This window comes from Perca fluviatilis, unplaced genomic scaffold (assembly GCF_010015445.1).
Source record: "Perca fluviatilis unplaced genomic scaffold, GENO_Pfluv_1.0 PFLUV_unplaced_scaf_1, whole genome shotgun sequence".
NCBI classification, from domain to species: Eukaryota; Metazoa; Chordata; class Actinopteri; order Perciformes; family Percidae; genus Perca; species Perca fluviatilis.
Genome location: NW_024375502.1, coordinates 1,138,883 through 1,161,324, shown reverse-complemented (window position 1 = coordinate 1,161,324; position 22,442 = coordinate 1,138,883). Strand labels below are relative to the sequence as shown.

The following is a 22,442-nucleotide window of genomic DNA, read 5'->3' as shown; positions in this document are numbered from 1 at the left end:
AGGCTGTACCAGTAACTGCCAAAGGAACAACGCCTTGACTTATTGGGAATTTTAGCTCATTCAGCATAACCCCAGAGTGAGATAAGTCCATACATACCGTCCTCATCTCTGTGCATGTTGTACGCTGTCTGATGGTTCCACACACAACAGCTAACTCTGTTAACAGAACAGCTAACTCTATTAACTTACAACACTACAGCTATGCTAACATAACCGCTAACCCTGTTAACACAACAGCTAACCCTGCTAACACAACAGCTAACCCTGCTAACACAACAGCTAACTCTGCTAACACAACAGCTCTCCTAACACAACAGCTAACCCTGCTAACACAACAGCTAACCCTGTTAACACAACAGCTAAGTCTGTTAACACAAAGCTAACTCTGTTAACACAACAAGCTAACTCTGCTAACACAACAGCTCTGTTAACACAACACGGCTAACTCTGTTAACACAACACGCTAACTCTGTTAACTACAGCTAACTCTGCTAACAACAGCTCTGTTAACACAACAGCTAACTCTGTTAACACAACAGCTAACTATGCTAACACAACCGCCAACCCTGGTTAACACAACAGCTAACTCTGTTAACACAACAGCTAACTCTGTTAACACAACAGCTATCCCTGTTAACACAACAGCTAACTCTAACACAACAGCTCGCTCTGCTTTAACGACAACAGCTAACTCTGCTAACACAACAACTAACCCTGTTAACACAACAGCTAACCCTGTTAACACAACTGCTAACTCTGCTAACACAACAGCTAACTCTAATAACACAACAGCTAACTCTGTTAACACAACAGCTTACTCTGTTAACACAACAGCTAACTCTATTAACACAACAGCTAACCCTGCTAACACAACAGCTAACTCTGCTAACACAACAGCTAACTCTGCCTAACAACAGAGAACCCTTCTAACACAACAGCTAACTCTGCTTAACACAACAGCTAACTCTTCTAACACAACAGCTAACCCTGCTAACACAACAGCTAACTCTGATAACAACAGCTAACTCTGCTAACACAACAGCTAAGGACAGATAAGAGGGAACAAAGAAGGCTATCGCTATGCTGAGCTAAAGGTCCAAAGGCTCCAAACCAAAGGGAAAAACCACCAAAGGCTAGCGTCTCCTTCCCACTCCAAGAGAAGCTGTAGTAGAGTAGTAAGGTAAGTTTCCTTCATATCCACAAAGTTTAATTTCTAATTTCTACCTCAAGAAACCAAGGCTACCCTGTGCTAACTTAAAGGAACACGCCAGAACATGCAGGTAACTGGTTCCAGTAATCCTACTGCTCCCAATAAGTGACAAAATAACACCAACATGTTCCTATTTACATGTTGTGATTTGTAGTCACAGCGTGTACAAATAACAAGGTCACATGACACACAGCCATCTTCAAAACCTCCTAAAACAAACCAGGAACTATATTCTCAGACAGGTGAAGCTCTGCTACTTCTGCTACTTGGGCGGAGTGATTTGACTTTGCAGAGCTTCCCTGTCTGAAATATAGTTCCCGCAGTTTATTCTGTTTAAGATGGCTGTGTCTCAGGTTACGTTGGTGTTTGCACGCTGTTACTCTCAGTACTTCGCTACTACCGCAGTAGGATTTGCTGGAACCATTCACCTGCAGGGATCTGTGCTGGAGCTGCTGCCGGGGGCGATCAGCAGCGTTACAGCTACGCCACGAGGAGATGAAGGAAGGGTATGTATGGACTATCTATCTAGGGGTTCGCGGTGAAGAAGCTGAATTCCCAAAAAGTTGGCGTGTTCCTTTAACACGTGCTAAGTAGCAGCAAGGGGCAGCAGAGGAGCAGCAGAGGGAGCAGGGAGCAGCAGAGGGAGCAGCAGAGGGGCAGCAGAGGGAGCAGCAGAGGGAGCAGCGGAGGCAGCAGAGCGGCAGTTAGGAACTGAAACAATGTTAGGATCTCCCGGGGAGAGCACTGCCTCGGATTGTGATTGGCTACCCAAAGAAATTAAAAGTACACAGGCCAAGAAAGCTTACAAAACAAAAACTCAGAGGCATGTTCCAAGGCAATGAGGCCAGTTTCAGCTCTGTCCAAGAAAACATTTAATACCATCAAAGCTCTGGTAGAGACTGAGAAACAGAGACAGGAGAAGATCAGCAGTGAGGGAAGAAGAGCAACATCAAGCCCACAGAGCAGCCACCAGGGGAAGAGCTGGAAGAGGATCAGCCTTTAGGAGACCGTCCAGGGCACATCAGTCAACTGCACAGCAGAGTGCCCCAGATGAGAGAGAGTCTGTCTCTGCAAGAAGTAAAGCTGAGCTGGTGGAACTGGAAGGAGCTACTGCTTTCTAAACAGACAATCCACTGAATCCAAACACCACCAGCCAGGGGAGGAGAGGAGACGAAGGCCTCCATACAGGAGCTAAGAGGGAGAGGTCAGGAGCTACAGCAGGACAGACAGGTCATGGGCAGAGATCTCACTGCTGTAAGAGAGGAGATACAGCAGGACAGACAGGCCATGAGCAGAGATCTCACTGCTTTAAGAGAGGAGATACAGCCGACAGACAGGCCATGAGGCAGAGATCTCACTGCTTTAAGAGGAGATACAGCAGACAGACAGGTCATGGGCAGAGAGCTCACTGCTATAAGAGAGGAGATACAGCAGGACAGACAGGCCATGGGCAGAGATCTCACTGCTATAAGAGGGAGAGCCACGCAGACGGACGGTCATGGGCAGGGAATCTCACTGCTGTCAAGAGAGAGACTGACAGCAGACAGACAGGTCATGGGCGAGAGCTCACTGCTATAAGAGAGGAGATACAGCAGACAGACAGGTCATGGGCAGAGCTCACTGCTATAAGAGAGGAGATACAGCAGGACACAGGCCATGGGCAGGGATCTCACTGCTATAAGAGAGAGGATGAACAACAGACGCAGGCCATGGGCAGAGAGCTCACTGCTATAAGAGAGGAGATACAGCAGGACAGACAGACCATGGGCGGGATCTCACTGCTATAAGAGGAGATACAGCAGACAGACAGGTCATGGGCAGAGATCTCACTGCTATAAGAGAGGAGATACAGCAGACAGACAGGTCATGGGCAGAGATCTCACTGCTGTAAGAGAGGAGCTGAACCACCGAGAGAGCCTAAAAACATCTGGAGAACAAAAGAAAACAAGTGATGCTGAGATCATTATCCTTATAGATTCTAATGGGAAATTTGTGAATGAGGACCAGTTTTCTTTTGCCAGACAAAATGTCACCCAAAATCCAATGTCCCAGGGCCGGACAATGCCCTCCAGCTGCTCACTGAGCCCATCCTGGGTCAGCCTAGCCACATCATCATCCACACAGGTACTAATGACCTGAGACTGCAGGAGAGGGGTATGAAGAGAGGAGCTCCAGAGGGCTACACAGACCTTCCCCTCATCAAAGATTATAATCTCTACCATCCTCCCACAAAAAAGACTTCCATCCTGACACCATCCACCGGATAAATGCTGCGATCTCCGTGACGTGGTTCTGGTCACCTGCACCCCTACCCTCAACATCCACAGCCTTTATGATAATGTCCACCTTGGTCCACCCCTACCCTCAACATCCACAGCCTTTATGATAATGTCCACCTGGTCTACCCCACACTACCCTCAACATCCACAGCCTTTATGATAATGTCCACCTGGCCCACCCCCTACCCTCAACATCCACAGCCTTTATGATAATGTCCACCTGGTCCACCCCCTACCCTCAACATCCACAGCCTTTATGATAATGTCCACCTGGCCCACCCCCTACCCTCAACATCCACAGCCATTATGGAATTAATGTCCACCTGGTACCCCCTACCCTCAACATCCACAGCCCTTATGATAATGTCCACCTGGTCCACCCCTACCCTCAACATCCACAGCCCTTATGATGATGTCCACCTCTGACAGAGAGACCCCCCCCTTATTCCTGTAAACACATATGATACCAACAACATGCTAGATCCGTGGGTTCAGAGATAGCAGCATCCATAGCAACCAGCAGTTTATCTACAGCAGTGGAGGGCTGTGTATTTTACACCTGGGCCTTCAGTACTGTTTGCTTCCAAAGACAGTAAACAACATAAGCATTCACCCCTTTCTACTTCTTTCAAGATAAAACTCCAGCAGGGGAAGGAAAGTGCATGCATTGTGGAACCCATTATTGGCTTGTGTTTCCCTGGGGAACCTTTAAACTGGTGCACCTTAGTGTTGAACAGGTGGTGTGAAATGTTTGGTGAAAAGTATTTCAGTGAAATCCCTTCATGAAAGAGGGAACTCTCATTCAGACACATTCAGCTCATTCAAGAAAACTGGAGACACAACCGGTTGGAAAATGGACATTGTGTAAAATTGTTGCCAGTTAAGTTTATTTGTGTTGAGAATTGAGACCAATTGTCTAATTTGATAATTATATTTGGGAACAATGATTGATGGCAAGCTAACTGACAATTGTTTATTTTCACATTGTATTTGAAATGTATAGTTTTCAGTTAATATATTAATACCATATTGTTGGTGAAACTTGAGGCTATCTGTGTTTGTTTGATTTTGCTGGGAGAAGTTTCTCCTTAGACTTAGTTAAATCTAATTGCTATTTATGATGTGGTTACAATGACTACAATGAAATGATATATTTAATTTAGAAAATGTCCTTAAAGTAATGAATATTTTGTTTTGTTTTTGCCTTTTAAAAAGGTTATCAACCTAACTTAGTACTACTACTAGCTACAATCTTATACTACTATTACTACTACTAACGACAATCTAAAATATATTGTTTTGTTTTTGCCTTTTAAAAAGGTTATCAACCTAACTTACTACAATCTTCTACTACTGCTACTACAATCTACTACTACTACTACTACTACAATCTTCTACTACTACTACTACTAGCTACAATCTTCTACTACTACTACTACTAGCTACAATCTTCTACTACTACTACTGTACTACGATCTACTACTACTACTACTACTGCTAGCTATAATCTTCTACTACTACTACTACTACTAGCTATAATCTTCTACTACTACTACTACTAACTACGATCTACTACTACTACTACTAGCTATAATCTTCTACTACTACTACTACTACTACTACTACTACTACTACTACTACTACTAGCTATAATCTTCTACTACTACTACTACTAACTACGATCTACTACTACTACTACTAGCTATAATCTTCTACTACTACTACTACTAACTACGATCTACTACTACTACTACTAGCTATAATCTTCTACTACTACTACTACTACTACTACTACTACTACTACTACTAACCAGGGGCGGATCTACAGGGGGGGACAGAGGGGCAGGTGCCCCCCTAACCGTGTGTTGCTTGGGGTGTTGAGGAACATGGGGGCCCATCAGGACTAGGGCCCAGGGTCTTGTGCTACGCCCCTGCCCATGTGAGCTGATGACCTCATCTGTTGACATGTCTGAAAGCCTTCCTACAGCTGCTTAATAAAAGCTTTCACACAAACACACGTACATGTGTCATTAGTATGAGAACAACATGAGATTTTAACTGTCGGGCTCAGACAGAAAAATGTGGTGCGCTCAGGGGCGGATCTACAGGGGGGGCAAGGGGGAGCAGGTGAGAGCCTTGTCCCCCCCGCTGCCCTTCTAACTTTGGTGATCCAAAAACTGTACTTGAAAAACCAACCCGCCACTATGTCCACAAGCTTCTCAAAACAGTGAACTAAACAATACATTCACCAAAAGTGAACAATTTAATTTTTAATTTTAAATGTATTATTATCCCCGTGCCACTCAAATACTTAGCTACGTCCCTGATTCGCTCAGTCTGGCTCACACACAGCGAGTCTGCTGCGGTGGCCCTGCAACCTGACTGGAGAGAGTGCGCTGCCCCCCCGAGCCTCTGAAGGTGAAGTCAGTTTCCCCAGGTGAAGTTTAAACACATGTTTAACTTAAAGTTACATTTGTAATGAATGTATTGTATGCTAAAGACGATTCAGCATCAGCAAAAACAGCGAGTCTATTACATTAGCCAAAAGTCAAATTGCCTACTCGTGATTTGTAAGAGCACTCTGCCCTTTGATTAGTTTTGATTTTAGTAACGACAAGAACAGCTTAATATAAAATATAAAATCGTGTTTGTATCCATAACGATAGTGATGGTCGTTTCGCCGACGTTGCGTTACAACACACAATACGGTGCCAGTTGGGAGATGATCATTTTTATTTGATTAGCTAAGCAGTCCTATAAAATCCACTTCCTCTCACATATCACAGCAATAAGGCTGCACAAATTAACCCAGGTTACAACTGGGGAAATAACAAATACAATAGGATTAAGTAGCCTAAACATAACTGTTGTGTGCATGTGATAAATATTTTCTGATTTTATATTTGTTATACTTATTAGCTACAGGGCCCTACAGTGTAATGTAATACAAGAATAACCAGAGCTTTTCACATACCGACTTGCAGGCCAGAGTAGCTGAAGAAATTAGCTGGAGCCTAAACATGAAAAGGAAGGCTAAAGGTGGGATATTGACAGCTTTGTTGCTAAGAAAATTCAAAGAAGTACACAGGAGGAAGAGAATGAGGGAAATGAAGGAGAAGGCAGTAAACTGGAGAGACCACGGAGGGTCAGAGCAGGAGAAGAGGAATTAAGTGAAGGAGATGAGGAAAAAATCATTGAGGGATGAAGAGGAGGCTCCAGATTCAGAGAGAGGGACAGAGGCAGAGAGTGATCAGGAGGAGGCAGATGAAGATGAGAGGGAGGAAGAGTCCTGCAGTTACTCCTGGACCATATGGTATGTTTTTATTCTTCTTCCATATAAATTGCAAGCATAATATGTAGGATAATATGTAGTGTCACTTATATGCATTGGCTATGTCCATGTTTAGAATAGGTATATTCATTCCCATCATAGACTCAACGATCAGTGAGGTGGACAGGCGCTTTTCAAACTCTAGCAGCCAGATAATGAGGGCTATACAAGCTTTAAACCCATCAAACAATGACTTCTTAAAGGAAGAATTGGGTTTAGTTAGTGGCTGAGGAATATGGCTCTGAAAAGTATTAAAAGTATTTAAAAGTATTTTTGTGTTTGTTTGGTTAAAGCCATTCACATATAGGGATTCCCACGTACCCTCTACCCATGCCACCCTGCCAAGACCTCTTCCCCCCCCTTTGCCACCCCATATAAAATGTTCTAGATCCGCCACTGCTACTAACTAACTACAATCTTCTACTACTACTGCTACTACAATCTTCTACTGCTATTAATAATTTCTCTGTTGCTTGTACCTACAAATTAAAATCCATCTAAAACAAACGAAACTGGAATTAAATAAAAGAGAAGTCAAGAAATCTGAGTTGTCCCTTGCGTCAGTCAGTCCTTGAAGAGGCCTTTTTAAAGTTTGGGCAAAGAGCTGAAGTGTGAACCAAACATAACTTGACAAGTACTATCCTACAGCAATTAAATCCCCTTTGAATAACCTCACCATGACACTAGGACATTACTGTGTGGAATAACGTGATTTAACACAAGGCTCAACACCTAGAGACACCTAATACACTACTGCAGAGACATGAACACACGCTGACTGAAGCATCACTTTCAAACAGTATGATGCTGCATCACATGTAGTCAAAATAAATGGAATTACCAAAGAAACCAAAACAAACCCACAACAACCGGTCATATTTACTCATACGGTGAGCACAAAGCAATCAAAAACACAAATAACACAATCAGTGATCAACAGGCCTCCCCACTAATACCAAGAAAGCAGCGGGGGCTTAACACACGTCAACACGCACAGACAAAGGCACAACAGCCACTGACACTGCTCAAATCTTTAACAACTAAAGCAAGCAGTATTAGCTAGTAAAATCATTTCACTGAAATGCAGAAAGATCCATTAAACTCACCAAAAGCTACTCATTATGTGAAGAAAATGTACATTTATTTTAGAAATGAATATATAGGCCTTTAATTATAAAAATATAATCATCTCATTGCCAGCAGAGAAGGCCTTGCTGGCCCTGACGGCCTACCTCTGATCTACAGATAGAGTCATAACAATGAATATTCTGATTAATAGATGGCTTGTGGGTGAAATAAAGTATATTAGTAACGAGGAAACTATAACTGAACATAGCAGAGAGCAGAACAGACTATGTGCATTTACACATTGTTATCATTAGATAAATGTCTCATAGAAATAAATGTATGCAGAGTGCAAACAGGATTATGGCTGCCAGCGCCACTGCCACACTCATTTACAGAGACCCAACAATTCCCCCAAGAGCAAGCATTTGGTGCAACAGTGGACCTTTCTCTGTATAGAAACATCAACATTACATCACTCTCACATGCACATATATTATGTTTGCACTGCAGGAACTAGGAAAGAGCGTTTTGAGGGACTTTTTTTACTTAAAGTCGGTACCCGCCCAGTACGAGGAACTTGTTTACGTCTCTGATCGATCACATGAGCCATGCAGCATCGGCAACTGATATTGTTAACCTCTAGCTAACTAGTTTGCTGAAAGAGTAGATTAATGCTTCATCCACACATTCTTCTCACAGCATAGAAAGCACATTGCTTTGTGCTAAGCTAGGCTAAACCTGTCCTGGACCTCTGTCGAGTTGAAACTGATTTGATCCCGGGAAAGAGGGAAAAACAGGATGTTTCTTACAACCACGGACAGTGCCTTTAACATACAGAGATGTGTCCAAACTACATAAATTAACAATAGGGAGTTATCTTTTTAGTTCTTTTAGAGATGTTCTCCTTTAAAACTTCTACACAAATATCTCATTTTTGTTCATCAGTGATTGTACCTGAGAGTGTCCAGTCTCCAGAGAGGATCCTTCAGTCCCGCTGACAGTAGCTTCACTCCTGAGTCTCCTGGATTATTGTAGCTCAGGTCCAGCTCTCTCAGGTGGGAGGGGTTGGAGCTCAGAGCTGAGACCAGTGAAGAACAGCCTTCCTCTGACATCAGACAGCCTGACAGACTGCAAACACACAGAACAACACACAGGAACCCTCTGTCAACACGGGGAGCTTGCTGTCCAGGTACATTTTGGTCCAGATTAAGAATACATATTTAAAATTTGTGTTTTTTAATTATTTGACAACAACAGTAAACAATGAAACATCCTCATGGACAGTAACTTTGATTCTAGAAATGAATAATTATATAATTAATAACTACTGCCCAAGTTTATCATATAAACAGACACAAAGCTACATGTTAGCTGTTTTGTCAACTGAAGTTAATCAGAGTTTAAATGGTCATCAGTTCAATGGGTTAATGAATCCTGACCTGAGAGTTTCCAGTGTGCAGTGTGGACTCTTCAGTCCATCAGAGATCAGCTTCCCTCCTGAATCCTGCAGCGCGTTGTTACTCAGGTCCAGCTCTCTCAGACTAGAGGACTGGGAGCTGAGAACTGAGGACAGAGCTTCACAGCTTCTCTCTGACAGGTTACTGCCACTCAGTCTGGAGAGACAACAGGAAGGAAACAAGTTATTTATATTTAACTCATGTTGAAAGATATCAGAGCATTTATTGATGAATAAATCCCACTTACAGAGCTTTGTTGGAGGCTTTGACCACTGGCAGCAGCCTCAGAAGAGCATCCTCTGAAGCAGAGTATTTCTTCAGGTCAAACACGTCCAGATCTTCTTCTGATGACAGTAAGATGAAGACCAGAGCTGACCACTGAGCAGGAGACAGTTTATCTGTGGAGAGACTTCCTGATCTCAGGGACTGTTGGATCTGCTCCACTAGAGAACGATCATTCAGTTCATTCAGACAGTGGAACAGATTGATGCTTCTCTCTGCAGACAGATTCTCACTGATCTTCTCCTTGATGTACTTGACTGTTTCCTGATTCGTCTCTGAGCTACTTCCTGTCTGTGTCAGCAGACCTCGTAGGAGACTCTGATTGGTCTGCAGTGAAAGACCCAGGAGGAAGCGGAGGAACAAGTCCAGGTGTCCATTTGGACTTTGTAAGGCTTTGTCCACAGCACTCTGGTGGAGATATTTTAGTTTTTCTTTGAAGAATTTAGGCAGCCATGATGATGTTTGTTCTTCTGACAGCAGGTTGACTCCAGAGTTGGTGAATGTCAGATGGACATGAAGAGCAGCCAGAAACTCCTGAACACTCAGATGGATGAAGCTGAACACCTTGTCCTGGTACAGTCCTCTCTCCTCTTTAAAGATCTGTGTGAACACTCCTGAGCACACGGAGGCTGCTCTGATATCGATGCCACACTCTCTCAGGTCTGATTCATAGAAGATCAGGTTGCCTTTCTGCAGCTGTTCAAAAGCCAGTTTTCCCAAAGACTTGATCATCTTCCTGCTCTCTGGACTCCAGTGTGAATCTGTCTCAGCTCCTCCATCATACTTGATGTTCTTCACTTTGGACTGAACCACCAGGAAATGGATGTACATCTCAGTCAGGGTCTTGGGCAGCTCTCCTCCCTCTCTGGTCTTCAACACATCCTCCAGAACTGTAGCAGTGATCCAGCAGAAGACTGGGATGTGGCACATGATGTGGAGGCTTCGTGATTTCTTGATGTGGGAGATGATTCCGCTGGCCTGCTCCTCATCTCTGAATCTCTTCCTGAAGTACTCCTCCTTCTGAGGGTCAGTGAACCCTCTGACCTCTGTCACCATGTCAACACACCCAGGAGGGATCTGATTGGCTGCTGCAGGTCGTGTGGTTATCCAGAGGCGAGCAGAGGGAAGCAGATTCCCCCTGATGAGGTTTGTCAGCAGCACACCCACTGAGGTGGACTTTGTAACATCAGTCAGGATCTCAGTGTTGATGAAGTCCAGAGGAAGTCGACACTCATCCAGACCATCAAAGATGAAAACAACCTGGAACTCTTCAAACCTGCAGATTCCTGCTTCTTTGGTTTCACTAAAGAAGTAATCAACAAGTTCCACCAAGCTGTACTTTCTCTCTTTCAGCACATTCAGTTCTCTGAAGGTGAATGGAAATGTGAACTGGATGTCCTGGTTAACTTTGTCTTCAGCCCAGTCCAGAGTGAACTTCTGTGTTAAGACTGTTTTCCCGATGCCAGCCACTCCCTTTGTCATCACTGTTCTGATTGGTTCATCTCTTCCAGGTGGGGCTTTAAATATGTTTTCATGTCTGATTGTTGTTTCTGGTCCGTTTGGTTTCCTGGATGCTTTTTCAATCTGTCTGACCTCATGTTCAGCATTGACCTCTGCAGTCCCTCCCTTTGTGATGTAGATCTCTGTGAACATCTGATTCAGAAGGGTTGGGTTTCCTGCTTTAGCAATCCCCTCAAACACACTCTGGAACTTCTTGTTTAGTTTAGATTTGAGTTTACGCTTACAAACTCCAGCTTGACTTCCTGAATGAATATAGAACAATGAAGATCAGTAAGTGATTTATAATGAAACATGAACATACTTTGACCCATTTCTGGAGATAGTAGTAAACGTCCTTTCAGTATTAATTAGAAGAAACCTCTTAATTATGAAATCTTCTGCAGTACGGTCAGCCAGCTCATCCTGCTTCATTCTCCTCAGGAAGTGCAGTGTGATCTTCAGAAATGCCTCTCTGCTGCTCCTATGCTCTTCATCCTCATCCTCCCACTGACTCTCCGAGCATTCTGGGTAATCCTGACTCAGAAGCTTCTGGATCTTCTTCAGTTCGTTCTTCACATAAGTGAAGATGTTGTCCTCCAGCAGCTGGAACAAAAGATTATATGAATCAAATCAAACTGAAATCATGGAAGCAAACATCAGATCCATGTTGTACAGACTGACAATCCTCTGGTCTAAAACGTGCAGCATGGAGATGATTGTGAACAGAATAGATGTAAAAGTAGTAGTTGTAAATGTACAGACCATAAAAATGGAATCCAGGTGTGTTTGATGCTGCTGGGCAGACTGACCACTGGGAACCTCTGAGCTCTCCTGGTCCACTCTGTGAAGGAATCAGGAAGAATTAGCTCACATCATGTCTGTCCGCACAGAGACAAACACAAGGTAAAGGTCCTGTGACTTAAAGTGTTGATTATAACATTGAATCAGATGGTTTCCCCTGACATTAAAGTGTTGGTGCTAGTGCTGACCCCATTGTGAATCAACAGAAAGACTAAGAAGTTAACAAGGGCAACAACATGGTTGGCCTAAAGGACTCCTGCAGCAGCAGACTGGTATCATGAGGCCAGGAGGTCTGCAGCTTATGTCGTCATGGAGCCAAATATTTGTAGGTAGAAGAAGTTTGGGGAGTCAACGGTGAAAAACCTTCAGTTGGCCTGAAAACAATTTTGGCAAACCATCAGCTGACTCAGGAGGGGGACGCAGAGCTCAGATGGCCTGTTTGTAGTCGGGGAGAACTGCTGACCTTTACTGAGGATACTGTTGGATGGTGGTTCCCTTTTTTTGTTTCCCCTTATTGACTTCTCATCTGACATCCAACTGGCAAACCCACATCCAACATTTGGGGAGAATTTTGCATTTTAACCAATTTGGGTCAGGAGACTTGGGGGGAAACAATCTGGTCATGAACCCACTCACTGAAACTTGGCCTTAAGTGTCCAGACTCAAATGGTTGAAGTCTTCTCAAGGCAGATAGTGTCCTGACTAAGTCGACACAAACACTTACCAAGGATCGCTGGTTCTCCAGGGGGGATGTGCAAGTGAAGTAACCCTGGAAGGGGCACTCTGAAGCGCATACATCCCGACCCAACCCAATGGGGGCTAAAACATCAGATAATATTGGACAAAACCAGGTCCAGTATTAAATTAAGATCTACCGTTGAAGACTGGTCTGACTGTACAGCTTTCAGATGTAAGAAAATACATATATGTGAAGAAGAAAGAAAGAAATTCCCAAACGTCTCTGGATACATAAAAGTTAAAATGAATCAGCAATATTATAATATTATTAACAGCCAGAGATTGCAAAAGTACTCAATCAATCTCAGATCAAGTAGAAGTACAGATACTTGTGTTAAAAAATACACTGGTAAAAGTAGAAGTACTGAGTTAACTTCTCTACTCAAGTAAAAGTAACAAAGTACAGGCTTGGAAATTAACTTAAGTATAAAAGTAAAAGTAGCCTTGTGAATGACCTACCTGGACCACACAAATTTTACTAGAGTGCAAGCTGAGAAACAGTGGACATGGAACAAAGGCTCTTTATATGCCATTGCCTACATTTTAAATGGATGTCTGCCAATAGGCCTAAAATATCACATATACCTATGATTATTGTGACAGAGACTGGGACTCCAGGTTAATAAGATTCTGACTAAGTAGCAAGATATAAATTCAATTGTGATTCTGTGAGAATTCAAACACGAGTCCTCTAACTTACGTCTGAGAGGTTTGAGACATTAACGTTAACATTAGCCCAAAATAAATTCAATTTGAGACAAGACCAAGTAACGTTAACGTTAACTTAAGTGGTCTCGAAAACAAGAACAGCCATGAGTAAAATAACGCGTTACTACAGCACTGTTACACTTAATCAAGTTACTGAATTCATTTTTAATATAAAGCGATACAGTACGATATTGTATCAGCTAGTATTAGATTATTTTCAAATAAACTGAACGCTCGCTAGCCTTTAACGCATTACTGGGTTACTTAACTAAATGCTAGCAAAGGAAGGCATCATCTTTGCTAGCAGGAGAACAAATGTAACTGACCATTAACATAAACTTAATAAAGTTACTGAAACAAAGAGCAAATAGCTTTTGATAACAACAAAAATATGCATTAACCTCTATGTGTGTGTCTAATTAGATGGTGAATTCTTGAAAGCCAGCAGTTTGTGGTGTTTTCGTTGGCACAATTTGCAGCACATTATAACAACGTATATTCCCATCCAATTAGATTGGATTTGGTATTGATGAAGAAAAATAATAACGACAAGAAGGAGCTGGTTGAGCCATCACTGCAGCAGCGTTAAGCACTTCCCACAATGCGCGTTCATGACTCAACCAACTTCTTGTCGGTTATTGGCTGGAACAGAGTTTGTTATGGTTCATTGTGCAGGTTGGCGCCAGTTTGTTTTTGTTGGCGTTTGTGGAGCCTGGGCTGTCTTCAGAGACCGTGATATTTTTACAGTATGTTCAGGGAGGCAGGCGCTAGGGGATAGTGAGGAGATGTTTGCTGTATGTGACAAAAAATGTTGTAGCCTAAAAAACTCGTCACATCACTTAGAGCACCTTTAAAAATACAAGGAGTAAAAGTAAAAAGTTGGCACAAAAAATAAATAGTAAAGTGTATAAAATATCTGAAAAATCTACTTTCCCATCTCTGTTAACAGCTTACTTCTTTTCAGCAGAGGTTTGTTGATGTTTAAAGTCAAAAAAGTGATCTTTTGACCGGTCACTCTTGAAGGACACACAGCTGGGTTCAGGTTCAGCAGAGTCTGGTCTTTGATGGATCCTGTTACACAGAGAGTAAGACCAACAGGGATGGAAATTCAGGTTTTAGTGTTCAGACACAAACACTGCTGGAGACACAAGCAGCAACTAAAACAAGATTAACACAAAGAAGTTCAATAAACTATACAAATAATTGGGTTAAAAAGCTAAAACACCAGAGAATATATTGGACCAAACCAGATCCAATATTTACCTGAAGTCAAGAGTTGAAGACTGGCTTCAACTCTTTCAACTTTCAGATGTGAGAATGTAAATGCATGTGAAGAAGAAATATGCTGAAAATAAACTCCAAATACTTCTCAGGATACATAAAAATTAGACCATGAATCAGAAATATTATATTATTAACAGCTTACCTCTTTTCAGTAGAGGGTTGCTCTCCTTTAAAGTTAATAACGCATTCAGGTGAACTTGGTCTGGTCCTGATAGAAAAACACATTTATTGAGGGTCACATCTTCAGTTAAAGTCTTCCTGCATAAAATATAATATTAATATTAATGTCTATCGGCCTAATTGTTAACAGTTAAATGCCAATAATGCTTTACTTTCTGTCCAAACCTCAATGAAAATATATTTTGAATTCAGAATAAACAGAAAGATATTTTGAGTGAGACAGGATATTATTTTGCAAAAATATTCTCATTTCATTACATGTCATTTAGCTGACGCTTTTATCCAAAGCGACTTACAATTGCAATACATGTCAGAGGTTGCACGCCTCTGGAGCAACTAGGGTTTAAGTGTCTTGCTCAGGGACACATTGGTTGATGTATCACAGTGGGAATCGAACTCAGGTCTCCCACACCAAAGGCATGTATAAACCACTGCCCCATCACCACCCAGTCATCAGTTACAATAATTCCTTTCCACAAAAAAAAAAAAAAAATATTTAAGTGAGGTGTGCATGAGACTGACATGACCCAAAACAACCCAGGACGGGGGAGTTACATCCAATGAGACTCGTTCCAGTTTGCTGGATGTTCACAACTCACCTCCTCCTTCTTCTTAATATTTCAATTTACCTTTCAAGTTGCTCCTTCTGCCTTTCAAGTCTCTCCATCTCTCCATCTCTCTCCTCCATTTCTCCCTCGCTCTCTCCTTAAAGGTCTTTTTATTTTTAAAGTAGTGGTATCTGCATGGACCGGTGACTCTTCATGGACACACAGCTGGGTTCAGGTCCAGGTTCAGGTTCAGGTTCAGGTTCAGCAGGGTCTGGTCTCTGATGGGTCCTGGTTAAGAGAGGAAGACCACTTTTTAATCTCCAGAAACAGAAGCTGCTGGAGAAACTAGGAAGCGATCAAGCAGAAAATAAAGTCTGAATCTCTTCACTGAATGATTTCTGCTCTCTGCTCATCCTGCTCTGTCATTCATTCTCTTTCTGGGAGAACAGGAACATTGGAAAGACTCCAGGACTAATGTCACCTTTCTGTCCCTCTAATGGAGACAAGACTCCAGGACTAATGTCATCTTTCTGTCCTCTAGACAAAAATCAAAAATAATTTTTTTTTTTTTTTTTTTTAAAAAAAAAAAAAAAAAAAAAAAATTTTTTTTTTTTTTTTTAAAAAAAATTTTTTTTAATGGAGACAAGACTCCAGGACTAATGTCATCTTTCTGTCCTCTAATGGAGACAAGACTCCAGGACTAATGTCATCTTTCTGTCCTCTAATGGAGACAAGACTCCAGGACTAATGTCATCTTTCTGTCCTCTAATGGAGACAAGACTCCAGGACTAATGTCATCTTTCTGTCCTCTAATGGAGACCAAACTAATTCATTTTTTTTTTTTTTAAAAAAAAAAACTTTTTTTTTTTTTTTTAAATTTTTTTTTTTTTTTAATTTTTTAGACTCCAGGACTAATGTCATCTTTCTGTCCTCTAATGGAGACAAGACTCCAGGACTAATGTCATCTTTCTGTCCTTACTCTACTGGAGACAAGACTCCATTATGACAATCAGTCTCACCTTTCTGTCCTGTGTATCGAATATAAAAACAGGATTTAAAGTGGAGCTTTTGCATGAGTCTTTGAGGAGAAACTCTGTTTTACAGACCTGTCCTAGGGCTGGGCGATATATCGATATAAACAAATATATCGATATATTTTTAAATGAGATATGGAATTAGACCATATCGCTATATCGATATAGTTCAAATGTGATCCTTGCTCCCATAGATAGTCGCCGTGAGGTTCTAAACATATCGTCAAAACCCGCCGCCATCTTGGAACAGGGGTCCGAAGCATTTAGATCAACGCTAAAGATGCCGGACTTTTGTACTGCTTAATTATGTTCGATAGGAAATGAAAAGAACAAACAGCATGGATAACATTTAACAGGTGACAATGTGTTTTATGATTATATATGCCGCCGACCAGCAATCTGAGCTCCGGCGGCGCGGAGGCGAGGACCCCCGTGGCGTCGCGTCTCTTCCGGGCCAAAACACACGCTTCGCTGGCCTGCCGCCGGTCCCCGCTGATCCAGATCGGACCAGCCAAAGACAGAGCGGTGATCGGTAGGATCTTACGTAGTCCAGGACGAACTGTATGTCGATATCGGGCGGAAAAATTCCACTAAGTTTGCCGTGGCAGGCGGACGGAAAGAAGCTACAGCGGGGCAGCGACCGTCTGCGGCTGCAGGATCTGGAGCTCAGTGCCCGTTAAAATTACATGTAACGCTTAAATACATACAGAAATAAATAGTGGAGGAATGAGCCTGGACATCTCAGTCTGTTTAAACTTCACCTTGAAGCAGAAACTCTTAGTTCAGAAGGGTGAAGTTTCCGTTTGGACTCAGATCTGTGAACCGATCATAATAAATTTCTTTGTTTTGTAGTCGATAGTTCATCTTTTAGTTTATTTAAGTGGAAGCAGTATCAAGTGGAAGAATGGGACTATAACCTAGGCTTACAGGCATGAGGCATTACATTTTGAACAAAGTAGATTATATTAATATCAAAAGCTTAATTGACCTTTGGAACGAATTACCAATATCCCCTATGGAGCTTTGATTTCAAAAAGTTACTCCTGTTATACAGTATTTAGGTTTACATTTTATTGTTATTTGAACAGCTGAGCATTTAATCATGAACCAGGTGAAGAAACCGGTTTATTATTTATTTGATTTTGCAACTGTTTCTATGAAACTACTTGTGACATGTCATATTTGATTTGGGCTTTGACTGAACATTTACACTCACTTGCCGGGGAAAAAATATCGCGATATATATCGTATATCGATATTCAGCCAAAATATATCGGGATATGACTTTTGGTCCATATCGCCCAGCCCTAACCTGTCCATTAAATCAACTCTCCATTAGTCCATCAAATCCTTTGAGTGTTAGTCGACTGAGAATTTCTTTAATTAAAAGAGAGCAGATCTGGGCTCAGGTCCCTGATGTAAAAGCCTTCTTACTGCATTATATTCTATATATTTACATGTTTAAGTGTTACCTGCCTCCTGAGTTTTGTGTTCTTCTTTTAATAAATAAGGATGTTTGTAGGAGCCTAAATGCTGTCATTTATGTTTTGCTAATTGGAATACAACAATTTCCTTTACCATTCTCACCTTCTCTCTCTGGCTGTCTGCATCATTTTTTGGGAGGTGATTTTGCACTGTTCTATGTTTTCCTTGTGTAAACGTAAATAACAAAATTTTAACCGTGTGATCCTGTGGATTTCTTTAATGTGGATTAAGACGAGGAGATTTAAAAGCGCGTTGAGATACAGCTTCATTCTATGGAAACTTACAACATTTTATAAATTAAATTTGTGCATTCGAATATACTATATAATAAAAGCCCATTTATATTGTAACTTATTGTTACTTTTTAATTTTTCCTGTATAAGTAACGAAAATGAAATGAAATATCTGAATGCAGGAATTTAGACGTCAGAAGTTTTTTCTCGCCACTGTCGCACCAAATGATTGCTGAGAGTTTGTTCTACACCTAATCTATTTGTAGAGTGTCCTGATTAGGATTGGACACTACAAATAACATGTTATTGAATTTGAACACAGAGTTGCATCATAAAGAAGTGCCACTAGTTCCTGTTGGAGGAGGACCAGCTCATAGAGACGAAGTTACATATTTGTTGGTTTAGTGAGAGAATAAAAGAGCTGAGTCATGTTGTCTCCACATCAGTCCTGTCAGTGAATAGAACGACCGACACTAACTGCTGCAGACAGATTTCTGATCTTCAACACAAGAGTCCTTAACACTTTCTCAGGAAATAAGAAGTGAAGTAGAAACATTATATTTAACATTACAGAGCCAGAAACTAACCCTGAAGAGACCAAAGACTAACTTGGCAGAAAAATCACAATTAGATTGTTTCCCCCACATGGTGGAGAGAAAACTATGTACACATAGGCAGGACTTATGGAGGGGGGCTTTTTACAAGTTTTTGTTCCTTTTTTAAGGTTTTTGTCACCTTTTTGGAATAATTTTTGACTTTCTTTCCGATATTTTAGCCCAAAGTCCACAGAGGCAGCCCGGTTGGTAACTTAAATTCATCAGAGCCAGCTGTAAATGACGATTGCATTTCATTGGACAATTCTGTTGTATAATGACAATAAAGCCGAACCTTGAACCTTGAACCTTTTATCAGAAACAGTAGAGTTGTGTTGTGTCTCACTTTACTCTGATGGAGACGACCGTTTGTTTTCTGACAGCAGGAGAAAGGAAATAAAGATCAGCTGTTTGATTCCAGTAAATCACCAACATGGAGATTTATCTTCAACACAAGAGTCATCCAAACTTTCTCAGGAAATAAGAAGTGAAGTAGAAACTTTATATTTAACATTACAGAGCCAGAAACTAACCCTGAAGAGACCAAAGACTAACGTGTTGTTAAAGTATCAAACAGCAACTTACAGTTTCTTCAAACAGTCCAAAGAGTTGATGAACAAGAGTTGATGAACAAGAGTTGATGAAGAAGAGTTGATGAAGAAGAGGGTTACTCTCCACCTGGAGAGAAATCTCTGACACAGGTGAGCTGTTTCCTGGAATGAGTCCCAGCTCCACCTGTCAGGAAGCAGGCAGGAAGGGCTGCAACAGGAGCAGATTTTCACAATAAAATGAAATTTGGACTAATGGAGCCAAGACTGAGAATCAATCCCACTTTTCTGTCCTGTCAGTGTTGGTTCTAGGTTTTGTAGAAGACTGATGTCCAAATATTCTGTGGCGGGGAGTTTATGGTTTGTCTTTCAAGAAAATTTAATTTTGCATAATGTTATTATTACCATGTGTGTCTTAAATGTTAGAAAAGCTAGATCAGCTGATAAACTAATAATCAGAAAGATTAAAATCAAACTTAAAGCTAAAGAAGTCTGACTACAATCATAAGATCTGAGAAAAGTTTAGTTTAGATGATCACATTGACTTAATTCAGTTAGGTGGTACCTAAAACGGCTCCAATGGTAGAGAAACCCTGCCTGAGACGTTAAAAACAATGACATTAAAGACACTTCTCCTCCTCCACACATCACTACAACAGTAACAGAGGCATTTAGGTCACTACATTTTATTCTGAAAGGTCCCAGAGGAAACTGTAGAGTCCTGTTGTGTCTGACTTTACGCTGGTGGAGACGACGGTGTGATTTCTGACAGCAGGAGAAAGGCTCAGACCCCCATCTTCAAACTCAGCTTCATTTAGATCTCAACTACACAGCTGTAAAGTTTCCTGACTGCAGCCTCACGGTTGGGACAGACAGACGTAGAAACACCTGGCAAAGTATTTAAAACCTCCTCTGTAGTAGTTAATGTTACAACATGGAGATTTATCTTCAACACAAGAGTCATCTAAACTTCCTCAGGAAATAAGAAGTGAAGTAGAAACATTATATTTATATAATGTATTATATTTATTTATTATATTTAACATTACAGAGCCAGAAACTAACCCTGAAGAGACCAAAGACTAACGTGTTGTTAAAGTATCAAACAGCAACTTACAGTTTCCTCAAACGGACCAAAATGTCGACTCATGCGAGTTGTTTTTTTTCTGATGCGTCACAGCTCCACCTGTCAGGAAGCAGACTTTCACAATAAGAGCTTTGTTTCTTCCAAAACAAAGTTTTCAGAAGTCTTCTGGTAGCTGTGCCAAGAGAAATCTCAATCATTCCCAATCTTACAGAGACGGAGAGCGTAGGTATATGTAAGGAGATAACATAGACACAGGCTAATTACTGATCACTAACATGCTAGTTAACATTAGTAATTACTGATCACTAACATGATAGTTAACATTAGTAATTACTGATCACTAACATGCTAGTTAACATTAGTAATTACTGATCACTAACATGATAGTTAACATTAGTAATTACTGATCAGTAACATGCTAGTTAACATTAGTAATTACTGATCACTAACATGCTAGTTAACATTAGTAATTACTGATTACTAACATGCTAGTTTCTTCCAAAATAAAGTTTTCAGAAGTCCCTTGGTTTCTTCCCTCTGTGTGACTGTGGTTGCTGTTGTCAGTGACTGCTCTGTCGATGCTCCATTACTGACTGAGAGATTTAAAGACTGGAGGCACAAACTAGTTCAAAGAAGCTGAAGTCTGCACAACAGCTTAATGATCCGGAAAAATATGTGTAATCCTTTGTTTTAACCAGAATCCTTTGTTTATAGCATTATGTCAATAAAATATATTGACTTTATACAAATAATAAGAAACTACACAAATACATTCATAACCAGAGAAATACAAAATGTAAACACATACAAATAAATTAAAATTTCTTGTTTTTTATAATACTAATTTGACATATTTATCATTCAGAGATGAAAATAATATTTTTAATTAATTCAGATATTCAAGTCTCACCAATCTACATCGTAGATAGGTGCTGTATAGGTAACGTACATTGGCTGCTCTAAGGACATTTTTGCAGCATACATTCTAATCAGTCCCTGCAGAAATACTTGATTATGCGATCACATAATTCAATGCATAATGAGCATTTTTTCAAATTCGCCACACTTTGGCCGCATAAATTGCCGATTTTGGCGCAAAATATGCGGTGCTTGCATGATTTCGTATCCCTGCATTTTCGTTGCAAAAAAGTCCCATAATATATCTTAGCAGAAAGTTGAAAAATTTAGCGTTTGCTTCACACAAGTGAAGTTCCCTTGTTGCCATGTGAACATTATGAAGTGACGTAATAACGCGACTTGAACATCATCGAAAACCAGGATGTTGGGGGGGAATTCCTTTTTTTTCTCTTTTTCATCAAACTGCAGTTTTTGCAATTTCATCACATAAGATTGCATAAATATCATACATAGCATATTCCATCTCATTTTTTAAGAAAATAAGCCACATAATCAAGGATTATTGCCTTCAACAATCACAAAAAACCTTTCTGGAAGGACTGTCTAACACTAGAATGCAGTACTAGCATATAGCCTAGCTTGATGTCCATAAACAAATATATTTTCTTTATAGAGTTTAGCTAGATTGAACAACATATGACAGACAGTATGTGTATATGTGATGACCCCACTTTGTATTTTGTCCTCGTTTGGTTACACATGTAATATCATGTTAGAGCCAGGAGTAAAACCTAAACTGTAATATATCTTAAAAGAACACAAGAAACTAGATTGTTTGTGTCCGTGTTGGCATCAGTGTTGTGTATTCATCAGAATTTAGTCTTTATTCCTTCATATAACATTGGTCTGAAAATTATGAATTCATATAAGTCTGTTTAAAAAGTTGTAACGTTAAGTACAATTTCACCACTATAATAAAAACAGATCTAGATGTCAGGTTCAGCAGGGAGGAGTAGGGAATGGCGGACCCAAAATGCGGAGAGAGCAGGCAGGCAGGCAGGCAGGAGGACGTTTACAGTGGAGGATTTATTAAAGGCAGATTCCAAAATTCCAGTAACAGAAACGAAAGACAAAAACTCACAGACGAGGAGACCGGACTGAACACGGTAGAGTACAAACAAACAAACACACAAAATGACCTGACAAAGGACAAGGGGA

The 22,442-nt window shown here is 40.9% G+C and overlaps 1 protein-coding gene and 1 long non-coding RNA gene across 3 annotated transcripts; both read right to left on the bottom strand.

Moving 5' to 3' along the window:
• Nucleotides 1-3,089: 3,089 nt before the first annotated feature.
• Nucleotides 3,090-15,526, bottom strand: LOC120554975. Its single transcript, XM_039793822.1, has 8 exons — nt 15,468-15,526; nt 14,801-14,866; nt 14,329-14,445; nt 11,890-11,968; nt 11,535-11,730; nt 5,349-5,476; nt 3,244-3,351; nt 3,090-3,137 (listed from the first exon to the last, which is right to left on the bottom strand). Exons 1-8 carry the CDS (start codon nt 15,524-15,526, stop codon nt 3,090-3,092), a joined length of 801 nt encoding a protein of 266 aa, XP_039649756.1.
• Nucleotides 15,527-15,628: 102 nt separating this feature from the next.
• Nucleotides 15,629-20,446, bottom strand: LOC120554990. 2 transcript variants are annotated; one of them, XR_005638589.1, is made up of 4 exons: nt 20,397-20,446; nt 19,317-19,490; nt 19,027-19,107; nt 15,630-15,674 (listed from the first exon to the last, which is right to left on the bottom strand). It is a non-coding gene; the product is annotated as an uncharacterized LOC120554990 (long non-coding RNA). The 2 variants fall into 2 exon arrangements; XR_005638588.1 differs by lacking the exon at nt 19,027-19,107 and having other exon boundaries at nt 15,629-15,674.
• Between the last annotated feature and the right edge of the window lie 1,996 nt (nt 20,447-22,442).

Coding starts and splice junctions, on each gene's coding strand:
- LOC120554975 (XM_039793822.1), bottom strand. CDS start 15,526: ATGGAGGAGAGAGATGGAGAGATGGAGAGACTTGAAAGGCAGAAGGAG. Junction 11,969..14,328: donor CAAACCTCTGCTGAAAAGAA/GTAAGCTGTTAA, acceptor ATTCCTTCACAG/AGTGGACCAGGAGAGCTCAG. Junction 3,352..5,348: donor AACACCCCAAGCAACACACG/GTTAGGGGGGCA, acceptor CCTCTCCTGCAG/TCTCAGGTCATTAGTACCTG.